This window comes from Acinonyx jubatus, chromosome E2, assembly GCF_027475565.1.
Source record: "Acinonyx jubatus isolate Ajub_Pintada_27869175 chromosome E2, VMU_Ajub_asm_v1.0, whole genome shotgun sequence".
NCBI classification, from domain to species: Eukaryota; Metazoa; Chordata; class Mammalia; order Carnivora; family Felidae; genus Acinonyx; species Acinonyx jubatus.
Genome location: NC_069396.1, coordinates 60,339,593 through 60,361,559, shown reverse-complemented (window position 1 = coordinate 60,361,559; position 21,967 = coordinate 60,339,593). Strand labels below are relative to the sequence as shown.

The following is a 21,967-nucleotide window of genomic DNA, read 5'->3' as shown; positions in this document are numbered from 1 at the left end:
TGTGAGCAGTGGAGGAGCAGAGACAGAGGGAGACACAATCCAAAGCAGGCTCCAGGCTCTGAGCCCTCTGCCCAGAGATCATGACCCAAGCAGAAGTTGGATGCTTAACTGACCGAGCCACCCAGGCACCCCCTAAAATTTTTTTTCAAGAGAAAGGAAAAGAATTTTATGCAGCCCAAGTTGGTGCCCAGGGTACATAGTCTTCACAAAGAAGAGCGTGCTCCAGGAAGGAACATTGGTGCACATTTTTATGTCTTTTACATAAACAGCTGCAAATTGTCATGATGGAGGACATTCCAGAAAATTACAGACTTTATCTAATGTTTTTCATATGTGTGAGGCCCAGGCCATATGACTTTAATCTTATGGAACCCAGGGAGGGTTTTTTTAAATTATATGTTTTTTATTATATATATTTAATTACCACTTTTATTATTTATTAGTTTATTAATTATGTATGATTATTGATTATCCTTATTGATGAGGCTCCCAAGGCTCTGGACTTTTGTCCTTTGTCTCCACCCCATGCAGGCCCCCCACCCCACTCCTCTGGGGAGGACAAACAATAGGGTCAGTGCCCCTTGCTGCCACCGCCCCCTTGCTTGGGCTTTATCACCCCAGGCACTCACTGGCTGGAGCAAGGCTGGCCATCATGTCCACTCTCTGGGCCTTCCTCATGCTCTGGGGTGAGGTTGCTGGGGCCAGGGTCCCTTGGGGCGGGAGGGAGCAGGAGCGATAGGAATAGGGGCCTCACACTTTCTGTCTCTGCAGGTCTCTTGCTGAGCCCAGCGACGACGGAGGCGGCAGTAGGTGAGTCTGGGTCGGGTCCTGGGGATGGTGGGCACAGGCAGAGGTGAGCCTCTGTCCTGGGACCCAGCACTCACCCCAATCCACTGTGCAGCATTCCAGACCCAGCCAGACCTGTGGGCAGAGGTTGAATCGCTGCTGGAACCCTGGGCCAATGTGACACTGACTTGCCATGCCTGTCTGGAGACCATGGATTTTGAGCTGTTCAAGGATGGGGTAACCCAGGAAATTGTGCACCTTGGTTTACCTGCTATGGAGTACCAGTTCCCCCTAGGACCAGTGACAAGTGACACCCAGGGCCTGTACCGCTGCCGCTCTGGCTTGAGCAGCGGATGGACCCAGCTGAGCAATCTCCTGGAGGTGACTGGGGCAGGTGAGCGGAGGCTTTTATGGGGCCATGAGGCAATGGGGAGAAGGCTGCTAGAGAGGCCTTATCCCTCCACTCCTCACTGTCCTGGTCCCACTTTTCTGGCAGGGGGGGAGGGTTGGCAAGTCATCTGACACCTCTGACCCTGTTTCCTCATCTGTAAAATGAGGATGATGTTCATACTGACCACAGAAGGTTGTGAGGAATAAATGAGTCCTCAGAAAGCACTTGGGACAAGCCTGGCACATTTCCTGTAACCTGTTTCTTGTTTCATACCCCTGTCTCCTCCTGTCGCTGCCTCTCTTTCCTCCATCAATGCCTTCCATTTCCCCGGCTCCACTCACATGAGTGTGGAGGGCTGGGTCTGGCTGGGCCACCCATGTCTCCCAAGTCATGCAGAACCACCCGCTGACCCTGCTCCACCTGCAGAGACCCTGCCCCCGCCTGTGCTCTCAACGGAGCCGGTGTCCTGGATCACACCTGGCCTGGAGACAAAACTGCTGTGCCGTGGGGGATTTCGGGGTGTCACCTTCCTGCTGAGGCTGGAAGGCGATGACCAGTTTTTGGAGGTGTTTGAGGCCCCTACAGGCGTGGAGGCCACCTTCCCAGTCCGTCGGCCTGGCAACTACAGCTGCAGCTACCGCACCCATGCAGCAGGTGCACCCTCTGAGCCCAGTGCTACCGTGACAGTCGAAGAGCTGGGTGAGTGTGTGGACCATCCCAGAGGGCTTCCTGGGGTAGGAGTCTCCTGGAGGACAGAGCTTTGTTTATCTTGACCCCTAACCCTGAATACCCTTGCCTAGGACTGGGTCTGGGAAACAGTGGGCCTAAGGTTGGGTGGATCATCCCCGGGCCGAACACTGACACTGCCGGGCGGCGCAGGGCCCGGGGACGGGCCCCAAGGAAGAGTGGTGTCGGGGCGGCCACCGGGAGGGCAGCGGTTCGAGGTCCCAGCTGACGCTGCCCCAGCGACCTCGCCGCCTTGCAGGCGCACCGTTGCCGCCCACGCTGAGTCTCCAGGGAGCGTCTGCAGCCGCCGTCCTGCACCCGGGTGCCCGCACGACCTTGGTCTGCGTGGCGCCCCTAAGCGGCGTGCACTTCCAGCTGAGGCGGGGCGAGGAGGTGCTGCAAGTACCCATGAGCTCCACCAGCCCAGACCGCGTCTTCTTTCACCTGAACGCGGTGGCTCTGGGCGACGGCGGTCTCTACACCTGCCGCTATCAGCTGCGTGGCCAGCCAACCTGGTCCTTGGACAGTGCGCCCGCCGAGCTGCTGCTGAGCGACGGTAAGCCTGGCGGCCGCGGGCTGAACCGTGCACCTGAGGCTGGGAGGGCAACAGCGCCCCTCTCCGGGGACGGGGAGCGGGAGGAGAGACCCAGGGAAGGGTCCCCCGGTACCGGAGGGCCCAATCCGCCCAGCCTCAGTTTCGCCAACTGAGAATGGGACAATGAGCTCGGCTACCCCAGGGCCCCACGAAGAATAGCTGGGTCAACACGCAAGTCCGGCACAGGTCACGCAGGCGCCGCCTGCCCGGAGTCCCCTCCTGCCTCCCAGCTCCGGGGGGGAGGGGGACGGGGCGCCGGAGGCCTGTTTGTTGAAGGCGGCCAGGCGGGGGCCGCAGGGCCTGCGGAGGACCCGGACACAGAGCGTCGACCCCGAGAGAGGGTTCAGGCCTGCGGGGGAGCACGCGCGCTCCTCCGACCCAGCGCCCTGGGCTCCCCTTGCCCACGTCTATTTTTATGGACAGTAAATGAGTGAGGAACAGTGTAGGAGTGCGCGCGAGAGTCCCGGGGAGGTCTGGAGGGCGATGATGCGGTGTAAGCGGAGGGTGGCGCCTGCGGGCCTCCCGGCAGCGAGCGGAGGCGCCGGGCCGCCTCCTGCAGGCGAGAGGCCCGACACGTCCCCTCGGCGCCCGGGTCAGCCCGTGTCCTCCCCTCAGAGACGCTCCCCGCGCCGGAGCTCTCGGCCGAACCCGCGACTCCGCGGCCGGCGCCCGGCGCGTCCCTGCAGCTGCGGTGCCGCGCGCCCCGGCCCGGCCTGCGCTTCGCCCTGGTGCGCGAGGACGCCGGCCAGCGCCGGGTGCACCGAGTCCTGAGCCCCGCCGGCACCGAGGCCCACTTCGAGCTGCGCGACGTCTCGGCCGCGGACTCGGCCAACTACAGCTGCGTCTACGTGGACACTGAGCCCCCCTTCGCGGGCTCGGCGCCCAGCGCGCCCTTGGAGCTGCGCGTGGAGGGTGAGCGGCCCGGGCCCGGGGCCAGAGCTGGGCTCGGCGGGGAAGCGCTCCGGGGCCCCGTCCTGCCCCGTCCTGCCGGAACTCCGGCGGCGGAGGGGCCCCGGCCGCCTGGCCTCTGCCTCATTTCCGGTGCTCGCGGCCCTCTTCTCCCTGGGCCCGTTCTTCCTCCTCCTCCCCTGTCCTGAGGTCCTGAGCGCCAAATGCTGGGGGACCCCGGGAAGCCCCAGATCAGGCCGGAGTCTAGGGAACTTGCAAAGTGCTGGGGAAGGGGGGACGTGGCAGACAGTAGGAGGAGCCGCGTGTGCTCTGGGCTGGGAGAGGGGAGACAGGTGTGTGAGAGCAGGGCGGCAGCCTGGAGGCCCGGGTGTAGCGTGGGCAGGAATGCTGGGAGGGGTGGGGTGCTGCCTGAGGGGCGGGCCTCACCTGACTGACCCGGCTGCTGCTCCAGGGCCCCCTCCCAGGCCCCAGCTCCGGCCCCTGTGGCGCGGGGCGGTGACTCCGGGCCGCGACGCCGTCCTGCGCTGCGAAGGCCAGGTGCCGGACGTCACGTTCGAGCTGCTGCGGGCCGGTGAAAAGGAGGCTTCGACCCAGACCCGGACCGCCCACCGCTCAGCCGACCTTGTGCTGACCTACGTGGGGCCGCAGCACGTGGGCAACTACAGCTGCCGGTACCGCAGGTCGTGGCCCAAAGTCTTGGTGTCGGAGTTCAGCGAGCCGGTGGAGCTCCAGGTGGCAGGTGAAGTTTTCCTCTGGTTCTGTGGGTTCTGTGAGCTGGCTTCCTCCTGTTGGCCTTTGCCCAGAATGTGCCCTGCGTCAAGGGAATGTCCCTTCCCTTCACCTTCTCCGAGGACATTAGTTAGTGTCCCTTCTCTGCTCTGGTTGTGAGGGAAGTTCCAGGCAGGGAAACCACACAAGCGAAGGCCCCGAAGCAGAGTGGTTTGGTCAGCTTGAGCACCTGGAGGGAGGCCTAGGTGTGGGAGAGGTCTTGGCTGGCGGTTGACCTAGCTACTTCCTTCCTGCGAGGCCTCAGTGAAGTCGGCCCTGATTTCACTGGGGAGGAGGACACATGACGCTTCCCTCCCCTACCATTTCTCTTTTGTCAAATTTGTCTAGGAAGTTGATGCAGCTGCAGACTCAGGATGTTAATGGTATTCTTGGCGAGTATTTTCTCCCTTCTGGCACTGATCCCTCATGCTGCAGCTGGAGGCTGGACTCACCCCGGGGGTGCTGGAGGACTGTCCCTCATTCCTCCTGGGAATCAATAAATGTGAAGAGAGACTTTAACAGGTGTCCTTGGCTAATGTAGTCCTGGTACAGAGGGCTGGACTTCCAGGGCTGAGGGAAATGGGCTGGGATCTTGTGTCCTAAAGGTGGAAGGGCTCTGGGTTGGATCCTGAGGATAAAGGAGCCAAAGATTGGCCACTGGGTCCATAGTTTTCAAGATCACTTTTTGCTTTCTTCCATCAAGGTGCTTCCTACTTCCCAGGCACTTCTGCCTGTCCCCAGCAGGTCTGGGTAGGTAGCTTGAGGCTCCAGATATACTCAACCCCACCTTGACAGAATGGTCCCCACACTGGAAAGCTGCTAGAGATTGCGTTTAGTAGTTTTGTCTTCTGCGCTGAGTGGCCACCAGGTGGTGGTGCCGGACTCTGTCCCCAGCCACAGGCTAGGTCCCTCGCATTAGAGCTTGAAACTGTTGGAGGGGTGGGACTGGGCCCAATACACCCCTGGACCATTTTATTGCCCAGCCCCTCTCTAGAGCTTGGCCTCAAGGTCCTGGCATACCAGTAGGTGTGTATTAACATTATCAACTAATACTTGATAAATTGTGTTAAAGTAATTTGCCTATCTCATCTATGTGGTCTGATTTACTGGTACAGAGTTGTTCACAATATTCATGGATTCTTTTAATGCCTGCAGGGTCTGTAGTGATGTGACCTCTTTCATGCCTGATATTGTCCCCCCGCACCCCGCCTTTTCTCCCTCGTCACTCTAGCTAGGGGGTTATCGAGTGTATTAATCTTTTCAAAGAACGAATTACTTTTTGGACTTGTTCATTTTTTTCTATGGCTTCTTTTATGCTTTGGGGATCTCTACTTGTATCATTATCATTCCCTTATTTCTATTTACTTCTTCTTCTTCTTTTTTAATGTTTATTTTTGAAAGGGAGCGAGAGCATGAAGGGGAGGGGCGGGGGTGGGGTGGGGTGGGGACAGAGGATCCAAAGTGGTTGGATGCTCAACCTACTGAGCCACCCAGGCATCCCTCCTTCTACCTACTTCTGAATTAAATTTGTTCTTTTTCACTTCCTTCAAATGGAAACATAGATCATTGATTTCTTGGGGGTAAGCAACAGTAACAGCTTATTATTGGGCTTAAAAACAGTTTAAATAATAGGAAACTACTTTGTGCATAAAATAATTGGCAATAGGGGCACCTGGGTGGCTCAGTCAGTTAAGTGGCTGACTTCGGCTCAGGTCATGATTTCACAGTTTGGGAGCTCGAGTCCCACACCGGGCTCTCTGCTATCAGCACAGAGCCTGCTTTGGATCATCTCTCCCCCTCTCTCTCTGCTCCTCCCCCGTGCTAATTCTCTCTCAAAAATAAACATATATCTAAAAAAAAAAATTGGCAATATTTAAATATTGGCAACTTCATCAATTACATCCAGTTGGTTGGTGGTGTTCAATTCCTCTTTTCAATTCCTGATTTTCTGTCTACTTGTTCCATTGATTCTAGAAAGACGTGTGAAGTTTCCAACTATAATTATGGATTTATTTATTATTTTCTTTCAGTTCTATCAGTTTTTGCTTCCTGTATTTTATGACTTTGTTGCCCTAAAACACATACATATTGCATACATATTTGGAATTATTAGGTCTTCTTGGTGAATTGACCCTATATCATTATGTAATGTCCCTCTTTATGCCTGGTAATTTTCCTTGTTTTGAAGTCTATTTGGCATGATTTTAATATGGTCACTCTAACATTCTTTGGTTAGTTTTTGTATTATATATCTTTCTCCACCCTTCTATGTTTTCCAATTAATTTTTTTGAGTATAGTTGACACACAATGTTACATTAGTTTCAGGTGTAAAACATAGTGGTTTGACAACTTTATACATTATGCTATGCTCACCACAAGTGTAGCTGTCATCTATCACCACACAACACTATTCTAATGTCATTGACTATATTCCTTATGTTGTGCCTTTTATTCCTGTGACTTATTCATTCCATAACCCTAAGACTGCATCTCTCATTCCCCTTCACCCTCCAGCCTTTTTTTTATTAAAAAAATTTTTTTTTAAGTTTATTTATTTTGAGAAAGAGAGAGAGAGAGAGCATAAGCGGGAGAGGATCAGAGAGAAGTAGAGACAGAATCCCAAGCAGGCTCTGCAACATCAGCGCAGAGCCTGATGTGGGGCTCGAACCCAGGAACCTCAAGATCATGACCTGAGCCGAGATCAAGAGTCATATGCTCAACTGACTGTGCCACCTAGGCGCCCCCAACCCTCCACCCTTTTAAACTTACCTAAAGTGGGTTTATTTTGAAAACAAAATTTCTGGGAACTTTTAATTGGTGTGTTTAGATCATTTACATGTAATATAATTATTGATATGTTTGGATTTGGGTCTACCTTTTTTTTTCCTCTTTGTTCTTTCTGTTATCCCTCTGTTTCCCTTTTCCTGCCTTCTTTTGGGTTAAATATTTTCTAGAGCTCCATTTTAACTCATATATTGTGTTTATCTTTTATCTTTTTGTATAGTTGTGTGTGTGTGTGTGTGTGTGTGTGTGTGAGATCTCTCAGGGATTACAATATGCATACTCCAGTCTTCACAGTCTATATAGAATTAATACTTACCACTTACAGTGAAATGTAGAAACCTTATCACTAGATCAGTCTCTTTACCCTCACCTTTAAATTAAAAAAAAAAAAAAAGTACACTAGTGGTTCTTGACATATAAGTTTATGCATTAAAATATACAAGTCTCAAATGTATCACTGAGTGAATTTTGATACTCTGTATGTTGTAGTCATATATACTACATCAATATACATTGAACTCTACTAGACAATGTTATAAATTTTGTTTTCAACAGTCATGTGTGTCTTTAAAAATATTTTTAAGTGTATGTTTGTTCATTTGTTTATTTATTTATTTAGAGTAGGGGAGGGGGAGAGGAGAGAGAGAGAATCTCAAGCAGGCTCCATGCCATCAGTGCAGAGCCTTACTCGGGGTTTGATCTCAGGAACCGTGAGGTCATGACCTGAGCTGAAATCGAGTTGGATGCTTAACTGACTGAGCCACCCAGGCACCCCCACAGTTATGTGTATTTTAAAGATCAAATTGGGACTCCTGGGTGCCTCAGTCAATTAAGCATCTGACTTTGGCTCGGGTCATGATCTCATGGTTTGTAAGTTCGAGTCCTGCGCCCGGCTCTGTGTTGACAGCTCAGAACCTGGAGCCTGCTTCAGATTCTGTCTCCCTCCCTCTCTCTGCTCCTCCCCTGCTCACGCTCTGTCTCTCTCAAAAATAAATAAACATTAAAAATTAAAAAAAAAAAAGATCAAATCTTTTCAGTGTGTTACTCTTCATTACCAAAATTCCAGTTTTCCTTCTGCTGTCACTTCCCTTCCATCAAAACAACTTTTAGCCTGCTGGCAACACACTGTCTTAATTTTGCTTCATTTGAAAATGTTATTTTGCTCTCCTTGATGTGTATTTTCATTGGATATAGAATTTTTGATTGACAGTTTTATTTTTTTTTCCAGCACTTTAAAAATGCTGTTTCTTTGCCTTCTGGCTTTCATGATTTCTGACAAGAAACTCATTATCTTTTGCATCAATTTTTATGATGCAGTTTTTCAGAGACTCTTTTCAAAAAATTTAAATTTCGGGGTGCCTGGGTGACTCAGTTAAGCGTCTGACTTCGGCTCAGGTCATGATCTCACAGTTCATGAATTCAAGCCCCACATCAAGCTCTGTGCTGACAGCTCAGAGCCTGCTTCGGATTCTGTGTCTCTCTCTCTCTCTGCTACTCTTCTGCTTGTGCTGTCTCTCTCTCAAATAGACATTAAAAAATTAAAAAAAAATTTTTTTTAATTTTAGTTTTCAGCAGTTCAATTGTGATGTGTCCAGGCACGGGTTTGAGATTATGCTGTTTGGGTTCACTGTGCCTTCTGAACCTGTAAATTTATACCTTCTGGAAAGGCATAAATTTGGAACGTTCCCAGTCATTATTTCTTCAAAAATTCTTTCTTTCGGGGCGCCTGGGTCACAGTCGGTTAAGCGTTCAACTCTTGATCTCAGCTCAGATCATGATCTCACAATTTGGGAGTTCGACCCCCACATTGGGCTCTGAGCTGATTGTGTGGAGTCTGCTTGGGATTCTGTCTCCCACTCTCTCTGACCCTCCCGTGTTCTCTCTCTCAAAGATTAATAAACTCAAAGAAAACATAGTGATCCTAGGACCTTAAATTAATAATGCTTTTCTGTGTCAACATCTATTTTGTCTGAAATTAAGACAGCTTGTCTTTCTTCAGATTCATGCCTGCCTTGTATATCCTTTTCTATTCCTTTAGCCTCAGCTTTCCCATGTCCTTGTCTTAGGTGTGTTTCTTCTAAAGAACATATGCCTGGATTTGAAAGAAATACAATGTTAGTATTTGTCTTACTTTATTTGTTGATAAGTAGTGCTTATCGAAACTGCTGACATATTTCGATGTGCTTTCAAATCCCAGTGTGTCCAGTCTCTGTCAGCGTACACGTCAGGGCCGCTCATGTTCTCCAACCCCATGTCCCTTATGGTGGGGATGGTGGTCCTGCCCTCAGTGTTGGGAGATGATGCACATAAATTATTTGGCAGACTGAACAACACATGTGGACGCTCAGTAAAGATTCCTTTTTTCCCCTGACCTCTTCCCCCTTTAGACAAACATGGGAAGACACAAATCTTATGACAAAGTGGGTGCTGGAGATGCTCAGAGCACCAGAGGTGGAGACTCTGCTCTTTAGTGCCAAACACCAGGAGAGTGAGGGCAGGAGGTGGAGACAGATGCTCCAAGTCAGAGCCAGTGGCCAGGCCATGGGTTGGGTGCTGCACAAAGCAGGTCATCTTATTCCTGCTTTACAGATGGGCAGGTCACTGAGGTTCAGGGAAGTCACTTACCCGGGGTCCCAAAAGCAGCCCTGAGGAGGAGTGCTGCTTGCAGCGTGACTTGGGCCTACATCTTTTCCACTTCCTGCGGGCTTGTTGGAGGCCTGTGTGACTGTTTCACCAGCAACGTGTATCTCTCATCTGAGCTTTTCCCTGTTAACATTCTCTGCGTCTCTCAGCCTTGGCTTCACTGTGTGGCAGTCTGCCTGTGGGCAGGTGTATCTGGGACTGTCTCAGAGATACTGACACAAGATCTCTGTTTCCCTGGGTCTCAACCTTCCTGTTCTGAACCTCACTCCTTGGTTTCTGTGACTCTTTACTTGTGACACAGAGGGGACAAGTCCAAGACACAAGAAGAAACACAGGGAGATATGAACAGTACACAACTGTATGGCAGGTCAAATGGTTAACATGCAACGGGATCATCAAAGAGAGGAAGATTGACAACCTGACAGTTAAGAACAGAGGCTGTGACATTCAGTTACAGACATGGACCCTGAAAGAGGGTCAGGGATAGAGAACCGTGAGAGGCCAGACAGCACACTGACAGCATGCTGGCAACCACAGAGTCCATGACACCAGGGGGATTCTGGGGTGACAGAAAGGGCAGACTCAATATGGTAACATTTTATCAAGGCCACTGTATGCCAGGCTTGTCTGACGGGTGGGGCTCTGGGAAAATCAGATTGCTCTTGCCCTGCAGGGCCCAGGGCTGTTGGGGTAGACAACAATGTAGACATACATCAGGCCGACGCAGGGCGGAGCATGATGACTGCCTCCAGGAAGGCACCGGTCACAGTATATTCATTCAGAAGACACAGGTCAGAGCCTACTGAGTCCTGTGCTATGGGTACTGAGAATAAGACCCAGCCCCTGCTTTTGGAAGCTCTCAGTGTCTTTGGGAAACAGACTGCGAGCTCTGCAAGGAGTAAATAAACATGACAGGAAGTTGAAGAGAAGTTAAGGGGGTGTTCTGGAAGCATAGAAGGCAAGTTGAAGTCAGCTCAGAGAGGTAGGGGAGGCTTTGTTAGGGAGGGCTATGTGAAACGCCAGGGAGGAAAGAGAAGAGGTTTCCAGGCACAGTTACAGAGGCACGTAGGTGGGAAAAATATGGCTTCTTCAGGAACCACAAGTAGTTCCACGTGACTGGTGTGTGGAAGGTGGGGAGACTACGATAGACAAGGCTGGGGCCAGGTCACAAATGATCATAAATGGCAGGTGAAGGAGTTTGCCATTATTCCCACAGGGCAGTACTCTGAAACCATTTTCACATCACTGCACACACACAAAAACGACAATATTCACATGTACATATGAGGGTACCTGGAGAGCTTGTTCGGGGCTCAAAGTGAGTTATGTCTTGGCATACTTATAAACCATTCAGGAAGGTTTGCCGTAGAAGGTACACTGAAGAGCTTTCCGCCATGGAGTGACACAATCAGGTTTGGGTTGTAGAAAGAGCCCCCTGGTGTGGAGAATCAAACAATGGGAGAGGTCGGGGGAGAGAATGAAGGCAAGAGACCCCAGATGGAATCCAGATGAGAGGTGATGAGGGCTCACAGAAAGTGACGAAGGTGGAGAAGATGATTAGAGGTGAGTTTTCAGTAAAACCAACAGGGCTGATGACTGATGGGATGTGGAAGGGGAGGGCAGGGAGAAATGGATGCTGGGCAAGCATCAGGCTGCACCCTCGATTAAGGGAGATTGTGAAACAGACAGAGGGCCCGGAGAAGGCCTCACATAAGAGGCAGCCTCACAGGTTGGGCCTAGAGTTAGACGTGAATAGGTGGAGTGAAACAATAGGCATGAAGGCACGGAGGTGGGCGAGGGCCGGTACCCCTCCTGGGCTAAACAGGGGAGGAAAAGGCAAGAACAGCTACATGGGAACATGAAGCTGGAGCCCTCCTGTCCAGAGCATCTTGGGACCACTGAGTCCCAAAAGAAACTTCACTTGCCCTGGCTCTGAAGACAAATCCAAGTCCTCACCTCAGCTGTCCTTTCTCTGAGATGGGCCTGAGTGGGGTATGGAGGGCAGCAGGATCCTTCTGGAAGCTTCTCCAGATGGTTTGAATAGCTTTGTGTTCATTAGGCCCCTCCATCGGGGTCTCCAAATGCAGAGTTGTTCCCAGACAGCCCCAGAGTCTGCCCTTTAGCACCTCATCATTTTGGGGTACTATCACCCACCCCATTCTTTGTTCTTTTGGAACTCAGGGTTTTTCTTAGATGTTGAGCCTCTGAGGGGAGGATACTGTGTCCCGAGGGTTTTCTTGGGTTACTGCAGTACTGTGATGTGGATCCTCAGGTGAACCATAAGGGCTGAGCTGCGGCTAAAGGCCTTTCCACAGTCGCTGCACTTGTACGGCTTCTCTCCTGTGTGGATTCTCTGGTGCTCAATGAGGGAGGAGCTCTGTGCAAAGGCCTTTGGACAAACCTTACACTGATACGGCTTCTCTCCAGAGTGGATTCTCAGGTGGCGGATCAGAGCTGAGCAGTCACTGAAGGCTCTTCCACAAGCATCACACTTGTAGGGCTTCTCCCCGGTGTGGATGCGCTGGTGCTGAGTCAGGTGGGTGCTCTGGCTGAAGGCCTTCCCACACTCGTCACACTCATAGGGCCTCTCCCCTGTGTGCACCCGCTGGTGCTGGGTGAGATGGGTGCTGCGGCTGAAGGTTTTGCCACATTCCCTGCACTTGTAGGGTTTTTCTCCGGTGTGGATCCTCTGGTGCTGAGTTAGGTGGGTGACCCGGCTGAAGGCCTTCCCGCACTCTTTACACTCATGGGGCTTTGCCCCCGTGTGGATGACTTGGTGCTGGGCCAAGTGAGTGCTCCGGCTAAAGGCTTTCCCACACTCACTACAGGTGTAGGGTGTCTTCCGAAAATGGCTCTTCTGGTGTGCTTTGAGGGCGGAGGGGCTCTGGAATGTTTTCCCACATTCACCACACTTGGAAGACTTCTTCCTTGAGTACACACATGGCGACTCCGTCCCATAACCATCCAATGGATCAAATTTCTCTTCTGGTGTCTTCTCTTGTGAGATGAAATTTGGCCACATGTTGGGACTATTCCCCAAGGCACCAGGTTCACAGCTGGTCTGGTCTGTGGGAACATCCTTGTGAGGCTCTGAAGTTTTCCTGCAATCCATCTCTTGGGGGACAGACTTTGTCCAGATTTCCCCTGAGAGTCCTGCCTGCCTCTCTGAGCTGCCCTCAGGTTCACGAGCATCACCAAAGGCAGGTCCCAGGGAACCACCTCCCGCGAGGGTTTCAGGGGCCCTACCCAGTGGTTCGGACTCTTCCAAATCATTCTGCTTGCAGCTTGACTCTGAGAGCTCAGCTCCTGGTTCCTGTCCTGAAACAACCCAAACCACAGTGTCACCACTATTTCCACACAGGGCTTTCCCCATTCTGCCTGGGTCGTGGTCTTACTCTGTAAGGAGACAAATGGCCACTCCTGACATTTGGCCCCATTTCCAAAGTAAAGTTTCCCATTTGGTGTCCTGGATGACAAAGGGCATAGGGCTGTGTTCCCACACCATTAGAAACTGGATCACAGGTTCCAATCCTCCCCCACGCCCCACCCCTGAAACTCTCCATTCTTCAAGGCTGCTGATTTGGGCTCAAGTGTCAGAAGGAAAACCCTAAGGTTGAACTGATCTGAAAGAATGAGAGTAAGTAAGCACACACAGGGGGTTGCCCTTGCCAAGTGCCTATGTACTTACTCCCCCTCGGGAGGCCCCAGCTCTCAGTGCCTTAGCCCTGGACCTAAAAAGCCTACCGAGCATTTTCTGCAGGTGACAGTAAAGACTGGCTGAATGAGGGAAGCAATTCCAGATGCTGGCAACTGTGCAGTTTTCCACAGGAGAATCTACCTCGAGCCCCAAGTTGACAACCACTGCTGAGGGTGAGTGGGTGACAAGCCCGCCTGGCGTCCCTAAGACCCTGGGAGGCCTGAGGCCCACTCTTTATAAACTGCTGTAAAGGTGAAGTGTGGTTGAAAGGTAGTTGGAGACTGGGTTGTGTATGAGGTCAGCCTGAACTGACCTTTGAATTGAACTGACCCTTGATGGGTGCATAAGGCACCGGGGCACCAGTACTTAATAGCATCACGTACTGGACAGATTCCAGGAAGAGATGGGAGCAGGCCGAATAATTGCTGCTCAAGTCCACAGTGGAGCCCCAGCCCTGTCACGAGCCAGCTCCAGAGCTTTGGGCAATCCTGCCCTCATCTGGACCTGTAAGAGAGAACTACTATACTGCTCGCCTGCCAGGGCTGCTGGTCATCATTAGGCTCTCCAAGCACAGTGGGTAACTTCCATTGCCTCATTTCACCTTCAGTCTGCTCCCACAAGGACATACTGGAACACTGCATTTCAGACAAGGAAACTGAGACCCGGCTGAAGGAAGGTCTTGAGTACTCAACTGGTACAAGATCACACAGTTGGCTGGTGGTCAAATTGAAATTTCAGGTATAGATTTCAGACTTCTGGGGTGCCTGGGTGGCTTAGTCGGTTAAGAGTCCGGCTTCAACCCAGGTCGTGATCTCATGGTTCGTGAGTTCTAGCCCCATATCGCGTCAGGCTCTCTGCTGTCAACGCAGAGCCAGCTCTGGATCTTCTTTCCCCTTCTCTCTCTCTGCTCCTTCCCTGCTCATGTGTTCTCTCTCTCTCTCTCAAAAATAATAAAAATTGAAAAAATTGAAAAAAAAAAAGAGTTTTTAGACTTCAGATTTTGTCCTCTAGGCCCACACATGTCCTCCTAACTACCCAGCCTCCTCAGTCATATGCTTGGTCCCACATCCCTCTTCTTCCTCTATTCCAGCAACATTGCCCAACTGCTCTTCCCAGAATGTACCAGTTCGTACCACCGGGTCTTCACCCCCACCATTCCCTTTGCCTGGACTTCCACGTCCTTCTCCTTATCTCAGTGCCATACTGACCTTTCTCTGAAGACTTTCTTGACCCTTCAAGAGGATGTGGCCACTATCCCCTCTCCCTGTCCCTGTGACCTCTGCCTGGCAGAGCTGATGGGCCCAAGGGAAGGCACATGACCAACCTCTCCAGAAAGGTCTGTTTCTCGAGGAGCTAAACAATTATCCTAACAGCTACAGTTTCCACTGTGTTTAATCTGTACCAGACACTGTTACATGTGCTGCACAGGTGATGCTTCATTTACACCTCTCAATGACACCGAGGTAGGTATTATGAACTGCAATCGCCATTTTATTGACAGGGAAACTGAGGCACAGGAAAGTCACATGGCCAGGAGGAGGAGCTGTGGTTGGATCTACCAAGCCTTCATGATATTTCTGTTCTTTCTACTCACTGCACGCCTCCTCCCTAGAGCCTGGCATACACACACTATCTGCTATCATCAGGCAGGGCCAGGCCGGGCCCTTCCAGGAAGAGCCTTCACTCCCTGCTCTGGACTGCATCCGCTGGGACCTCCCTGAGCCGAGACATCTGTGTAGGTCCTCCAGAGCAAAGGTGCCCACTCTAGCCTAGGGCAGGTCTGACACACACAGATCCTGGAGGCCAGCAGAGGGAGGACACAGATCCTGGAGGCCAGCAGAGGGACACATGGAGACACCTGGCATTTTTGTCATCCCCTCCCCTGCTATAGGCTACCAGCCCCCTCATCTGGGGGTACCAACAGCCTGGTTTTCCTTATTCACGTCAGTCCCTGAGATCTGGTCAGCCAAAAACAAGCACAAGACCCCAACCAGTTCAGTGGGACTCAGCCCAGGAACCTTTTACTGTTCTCCCCCTGGGGATTCTACATCGGTAAGACATAAGCCTGGGTTGCTGAGCCAACCATGTCTCCACTGAGGAGAGAAGCTACTTAAGAGTAAAGCTAATGTAGGAAAACCCAACTGAGAAACAGAACGAGAAAAAAAGAGTCCTGACGCCATCCACTGAGCTCCTGGATACAGCCAGGAGCTCCCTACTTTGCTGCAGTCAGTTTGAGCTCGGTTTTTGGACATTAGCAGTCAAAACAGATCTGCTTAGCACAGTGTGTGAGTTTGGGTGATGTACAAAGATGACAACAAGTGTGTGTGTGAATGACCCCAAACCCAAACCCTGCACTCCCACATTCCAGTCCAGGCTCTGCCCACAGTGTGCTGCAAACAGTCGCCTGTTGTTCCTTCTCACCTCTCTTGTCCAGTGACCGAGTCAGACCTTCTACCAGCATGGCAGCCTCCTCACCACTCTTGGGGAACTGGGCACCCACCCATGACTGGATCTTGGGTGGCAGTGCACCCAGGAACTGCTCCAGCACCAGCAACTCTAGCATCTGCTCCTTGGAGTGTGCTTCAGGCTGCAGCCACTGGTGGCACAGTTCACGGAGCTGGGCCAGGGCCTCATGTGGGTTGGATGCCTCCTCATAGCAGAAGCGCCGGAAGCGAAGACGTGCAGCCTCAGGGTGGACAGTGTGGCCAGGGCTAGATTCCTGGACCTCAGAGAGGCTAGCCTCCTCATCCTCCACCTTCACACGTAGGAAACCATCCTGTTCCCAGGGCATGGGGCTCAGAGGGCTCTTGGGGATGGCCATCAAGCAGCAGCACTCCAGTGAGGCACAGAATGGCTGGAACGTTGGAACCGGGTCTGCAGGAATGTCAGAACTCTGTCATTATGTGGAACTTGGGGCTCTGCTCACATCTGTAGAGCAGGGCAGATGCAGGCTTGGGGCCTATAAGAGTGACTCTCTCACAGAGACACAGATGTTCAAAATAATCAGATGCCTAAGCACCATGCTAAAAGTTTGCATATAGTAACTCATTTAAAACTCTAAACAAACTCAGGAGGTAAGAATTTCCTTTCCATTTTGTGGATATGAAAACAGATATAGAGGAGGAAAAGATTCACCCAAAGCTTCTCAGATACTGAACAGATTGGGAGTTGCTGAGCTACAAACCCAGGCAGCCTGACCCCATGGCCAGTTTGCTTATGGTGTGCTCCTCCCACACAGAACCAGATCTCTCTATCTCACACACTCCCTAGGTAGCCACATGGTCATTCCTTCACTTTTCCCTTGCTAATTATTTTGGTTTCTGAGATGGATACTTAAAAATAAATGACTTTCTGCCTTCCTTTCTTTCCTCTTTTTTTTTAAATTTTATTTTTTATCTTTTAAAATTTACATCCAAGTTAGTTAGCATATTGTGCAACAATGGTTTCAGGAGTAGATTCCTTAGTGCCTCTTACCTATTTAGCCTATCCCCCCTCCCACAACCCCTCCAGTAACCCTCAGTTTGTTCTCCATATTTATGAGTCTCTTCTGTTTTGTCCCCTCCCTGATTTTATATTATTTTTGTTTCCCTTCCCTTATGTTCATCTGGTCCTCTTTTTTTTTTTTTAATGTTTATTTATTTCTTAGAGAGAGAGAGCATGAGAGCGAGTGAGAGTGGGTACCGGAGGGGCAGAGAGAGAGGGAGAGAAAGAATCCCAAGCAGGCTCCACACTCAGCATGGGGCCTGATGTTGGGCTCGATATCACCATTGTGAGAACATGACCTGAGCCAAAATCAAGAGTTGGACACTTAACCAACTGAGCCACCCAGGTGCCCCTCCTCTTTTCTAATACATGTACTTAAGGCTGTAAATTTCCCTCTAAACACAGCTTTAGCTACACATCTATAAGTTTAATGTTGCATCTTCATTATCATTTAATGAGTTCAAAATATTTTCTAATTTCTGTTGTGGTTTCTTCTTGACTCCTGGGCTATTTGGAAATCTGCTACTCATGGGGCACCTGGGCAGCTCAGTTGGTTGAGTGTCCAACTTCACCTCAGGTCATGATCTCACAGTTCGTGAGTTCAAGCCCCACATCAGGCTCTATGCTGACAGCCGGAGCCTGGAGCCTGCTTTGGATTCTGTGTCTCCCTCTCTCTCTGCCCCTCCCCCACTCACATTCTGTCTCTCTTGAAAATAAACATTAAAAGTTTAAAAAAAAAAAAAAAAAAGAAAAGAAATCTGCTACTCCATTTCCAAACAACTACAGTTGTCTAGTTGTCTTTTTATTATTGATTGCTAGATTAAGTTTGTTGTGCTCAGAAAATGTGCTTTAGTCAATTTCAATCCTTTGAAATTTGCTGAAACTTGGTTTGTGACCCAGCATATGGTTAACTTTGGTCAACATTCCACAAAAACTTAAATATCCACATAAACTTAAAAATAATGCAAAAAAAAAAAGTACTATCATACAATCCAGCAATTTCACTTCTGGGCATTTATCCAAACGAAAATGAAAACACTAACTTGAAAAGATATATTAACCCCTATATTCACTGCAGCATTATTTACAATAGCCAAGATATGGAAGCAACCTAACTGTCCATCAACAGATGAATGGATAAAGAAGATGTGGCACCCATACATACAATAAAATATTACTCAGCCATAATAAAGAACAAACAGCATGGATGGAACTTGAGGCTATTATGCCAAGTGAAATAAATTAGAGAAAGATAAATACCATATGATTTCAGCTATATGTGGATCTAAAAAACAAAACAAATGGACATACAAATCAAAATTAGATTCACAAATACGGACTGATGGTTGCCAGAGGAGAAGGGGATTTGGGACTGGGTGAAATGGGTGAAAGGGATTAAGAGGTGCAAACTTCTAGTCATAAAATAAATAGGTCATAGTGATGTAATGTATAGCACATGGAAAATAGATAATAAAATTGTATTAACTTTGTATGGTAAGAGATGGTAACTAGATTTATTATGGTGATCATTTTATACTGTATATAAGTGTTGAATCACTATGTTGTACAGCTGAAACTAATATAATATTGTATGTTAACTATACTGGAATTTTAAAAATGCAAAGCCTTCCTGGATAAATGATAAAAAATAAACAACTTGATCAAAATTAAAACGTTTCATGATTTGAAGGATATCATCAAGAAAGCAAAAAGGCAACCCACAAAATGGCACGAAATATTTTCAAATTAGGTATCTGATAAGGAATACGTATCTAAACAACTCCATGGTAAAAAGATAAATAATCCAGCTAAAGAATGGGCAAAGGTTGGGGCGCTTGGGTGGCTCAGTCAGTTACGCATCCGACTTCAGTTCGAGTCATGATCTCATGGTCTGTGGATTCAAGCCCCGCATCCAGCTCTGTGCTGACAGCTCAGAGCCTGCAGCCCGCTTTGGAGTCTGTGTCTCTCTGCCCCTTCCCCACTCACGCTCTGTCTCCCCAAAATGAATAAACGTTAAAAAAAAATTAAGAGTGGGCAAAGGTTTTGACTAGACAGTTCTTCAAAGAAGATACACCAATGGCCTGTAGGCAACATGAAAAGATGCTTGACATCATGACTACCAGAGAAATGCAAATCAAACCCACAGTGAGATACCGCTTTACACCTGCTAAGATGGCTAAAATCAAAAAGACAGATAACAAATGTTGGTTGGCACATGAGCCGTGGTCTTGGGCACAGGGAGAAGCAAAGGTTAGTGAAACAAGACCCCAATCCTGCAACTTTTCAGCGGCAGGTGGCAACTTCTCACAAAACTGTGTTCTAGCCCCTAACTCCACCCTGAAGCTCGCTTGGGCTTCTTGTCCCCTTGCCCTTGCCGTTATCCCCGATCCCCATCTTCTCAGCCTTTGCCCCTATTATTCTTTCGTCCTAAAATCTCTTTGCACCTAATTTTTCCCGGTCCTCCAGACTGCACTTTATCTGCCGTCTTCTCCAAGAGTTGTAGGAGCACTTGAGAGCAAGCTGAGTATCCTTCTGAGTGCCCTGGGTCTCTCTTTTCCCAGCTCTGGCTAGAACCATATGTTGCCCCAGAGAGACTGAGCACACTGGAGCCCACAGTGCCCAGAGCACGGCCTATGTCAAGTGCATAATACACAGGTGCTGAGCAAATGGAGGAACCAGGAAAGGCTGAGCATGGTCACCCACAGATGTGGGGAGTCACTGTACAGGGGAGGAGGAGCAGGAATGGCAGGGATGACGATAAATGCAGCAAGATTCCAAGCTCCCTTTTCTGCACCCCTGAAACTCCTGTTCTGGAAAATCTGAGACATATGGACCCATCCCCCAACGTGCTGACCTCACATCAGGTCAAGGTCCCCGATCCATGAGTGTTCAACCAACCGAGCAGAGCGGTTGCGAGTCACCGACCTGGTAAGTGGCACCTACCTCAGAGGGCTGCTGTGAGGTTACCCAAGGCGATCCGCGACAAACGTCCAGTACCGGCCCGGCACACTGCAGACACGGGGTGAACAACCAACCTGACACTCCACAGCCTCCTGCCAGACTCGGGCCCACGGCCGGTGCTGGGGAACATATCCACAAAGCCGGCTGGGGACCGCGGTCAATTCCGGCTGCAGACAGGCGGAAGCGAAACTCTCCGTCGCATCCTTGGCAAACTCTGCAAATCACCCGCATCTCAGTACCCTGACAAAATCTTAGTCCCGCAGTGACAGGCGCACACCCTGCCTCAGGCACCGTGTCAGCCACCCAGGAGCACACTTCTGTGTCACTCACCAGTGGAATTCCCCCACAGTCACTCACAGTCCCTGACCACCGTCTCAGCCAGGGACGCTCTGCGTCCCGCCTGAAGTCACGCGGCCGGCCGCACGCCCGCGCTCTCCTCACATCACACGACACCCCCGCGAAACCTCCGACCCCCGTCGCCGTCAGCCGCACCCCACGTCCGACGGTCACCCACTGCCACGCTGTCGGTAGGAAGCGCACACCCGCACGCGCCGACGCAGAAGCACAACCTCTCAGGCACACACACAGCCGGCCAGTCGGTCCCACGTGCGACCGGTGAGTTTTACACTCGGTCTGCGCGTCGGTCCCGCTCACTGCCCGTCAGTCGGTCCTCCAGGCGCGCCGCTCGCGGTCAGCACCTCAGTCCCCGTCGGCGGGTCGGCCCCGCAACACCCGGCTCAGTTCGCCACCAGCGCTGGCGCCTTCCCGGCCTGGGACCTTTCTTTCCGGCCACGACCCCCGCAGACCCCACCCAGGCCCACCCCACGCGCGCGGCGGCCGCCACTTCCGGGAGCGCGCACTGAGGCGCCACACGGGCAGGGCCGCCTGCGCGCCCGCTCGCCGGGACCACAACTCCCAGGATGCGCCGCGCTGCCCAGCAGGCGCCCCTGCGCGCGGACCGCAGCTTTGAGCTCGCGTCGCGTCTTAGGCTCCACGGCCCCAGCGCCGCCCTCCCGCCCTCCTGGACTACAATCACCCGAAGGCCCCGCGCCCTCAGCCCGCGCCCCCTGGGGCACGCCGGGGGTTGTAGTCTCTGCAGGGCAGTGGGTAGAAGGCTGGGCCTTTGTGGGGTTGTGGTGGCTGCGAGTGAAGGGGGGGCGGGGGGCTGTGTGGGAGGTGGAACCGTGCATAGTGCGTGGGGTGAGGGGAGAGGGTGTCACTGTGTGGGGTGTGCATCGTGTGTAGTGTGTTGCTTACTGTGACCATACACAGGTGATTCCACGTGTCTGTCCTGTGTGACTGCTGGTGCTCTAGAGGTTGGGCTGCGCGTGTCATTCTCTGTGACCACACGTGTGGATATTTCTGTGCGTGTAACTGTGTGGGTGGGTGTGACCTTTGTGTTAGTTATGGTATGTGATAATTCTGCAGCCACATGCGGCTGTCACGTTGTGTGATGGTGTTTGAGACAGAGACATGGAGGTGCCCAGGAGGGCCTGATACAGCACAAAGGCCCCAGACTGTGTATGATTACACTGTGTGTTGCTTCAGTGACTGTGACTGTGATCATGGATGTGATTGTGTGATACTATGGATGTCTGGACATGTGATTGTATGTGAGAATGTGTTCTCTGTGTGTGCATGTGGGTGTGTGAGAGAATTTAAGCAGGAGACCCCAGCTGGGGACCCAGGACAAGGAGGGTGGTGGCCCAACCTGTGTGCAGGTGAGGCTTTGAGGTTCGCCCGGCCCGTGCTTATTGCCCCCAGCCTGTGACCATGTCCCCTTCAGCTCATCAGACCTTTGCATGCAGCCAGAATGAGCACATTGTCTTCCTTCCCCAGATGCATACTGAGCAGCCAGTAAGGACCATCGCTATTCCAGATGGGACATTACAATGAAGAGGAGAGGCATGGCCTGCCTCCATGGAGCTGATGTTATTTTAGGGAGGCAGACAGTAATCAAAGAAACAAGAACTGTTTCTGAGGAGTTAGCATCCCAGCTGAGGCCTGAATAAAGGGAAGGACTCAGAATTTTCCAGGTACATGAAATGCAAATGCCAAGGCCCCAAGGTGGGTGCAGACAAGGAGGCCCAGCTGGAGTGGATTGAGGGAAGGAGATAGGAAAGGACGGGGTCAGAATGGGGAGGCTTGTAGGGGGCAGATCTTGCAGGGCTTATGGGCCATGAATGGACTTTGATGTCTACCCTGAAAGAGGTGGGAGCCATG

The 21,967-nt window shown here is 51.1% G+C and overlaps 2 protein-coding genes and 1 long non-coding RNA gene across 6 annotated transcripts; 2 read left to right on the top strand and 1 right to left on the bottom strand.

The window, feature by feature from the left end:
- Positions 1-562: 562 nt before the first annotated feature.
- On the top strand, positions 563-4,694 carry A1BG (alpha-1-B glycoprotein). The gene is made up of 8 exons (XM_027037564.2): positions 563-686; positions 772-810; positions 902-1,180; positions 1,604-1,876; positions 2,163-2,459; positions 3,114-3,410; positions 3,859-4,146; positions 4,524-4,694. Exons 1-8 carry the CDS (start codon positions 653-655, stop codon positions 4,529-4,531), a joined length of 1,515 nt encoding a protein of 504 aa, XP_026893365.1. The 5' UTR covers positions 563-652; the 3' UTR covers positions 4,532-4,694.
- Positions 4,695-9,943: 5,249 nt separating this feature from the next.
- On the bottom strand, positions 9,944-20,633 carry ZSCAN22 (zinc finger and SCAN domain containing 22). Of its 4 annotated transcripts, XM_053211262.1 has the most exons (5): positions 20,443-20,633; positions 19,727-19,958; positions 17,949-18,068; positions 15,722-16,174; positions 9,944-12,921 (listed from the first exon to the last, which is right to left on the bottom strand). In XM_053211262.1, the coding sequence occupies exons 4-5, from the start codon at positions 16,119-16,121 to the stop codon at positions 11,846-11,848; spliced, it is 1,476 nt and encodes a 491-aa protein (XP_053067237.1). In that variant the 5' UTR covers positions 16,122-16,174; positions 17,949-18,068; positions 19,727-19,958; positions 20,443-20,633; the 3' UTR covers positions 9,944-11,845. The 4 variants fall into 4 exon arrangements, with proteins under 4 accessions (XP_053067237.1, XP_014943496.1, XP_053067238.1 ...); XM_015088010.3 differs by lacking the exon at positions 17,949-18,068 and having other exon boundaries at positions 20,443-20,632; XM_053211263.1 differs by lacking the exons at positions 17,949-18,068; positions 19,727-19,958; positions 20,443-20,633 and adding an exon at positions 19,638-19,656.
- Positions 12,918-16,175, top strand: LOC113593386 (uncharacterized). The gene is made up of 2 exons (XR_003413531.2): positions 12,918-13,473; positions 13,691-16,175. It is a non-coding gene; the product is annotated as an uncharacterized LOC113593386 (long non-coding RNA).
- Positions 20,634-21,967: the final 1,334 nt, after the last annotated feature.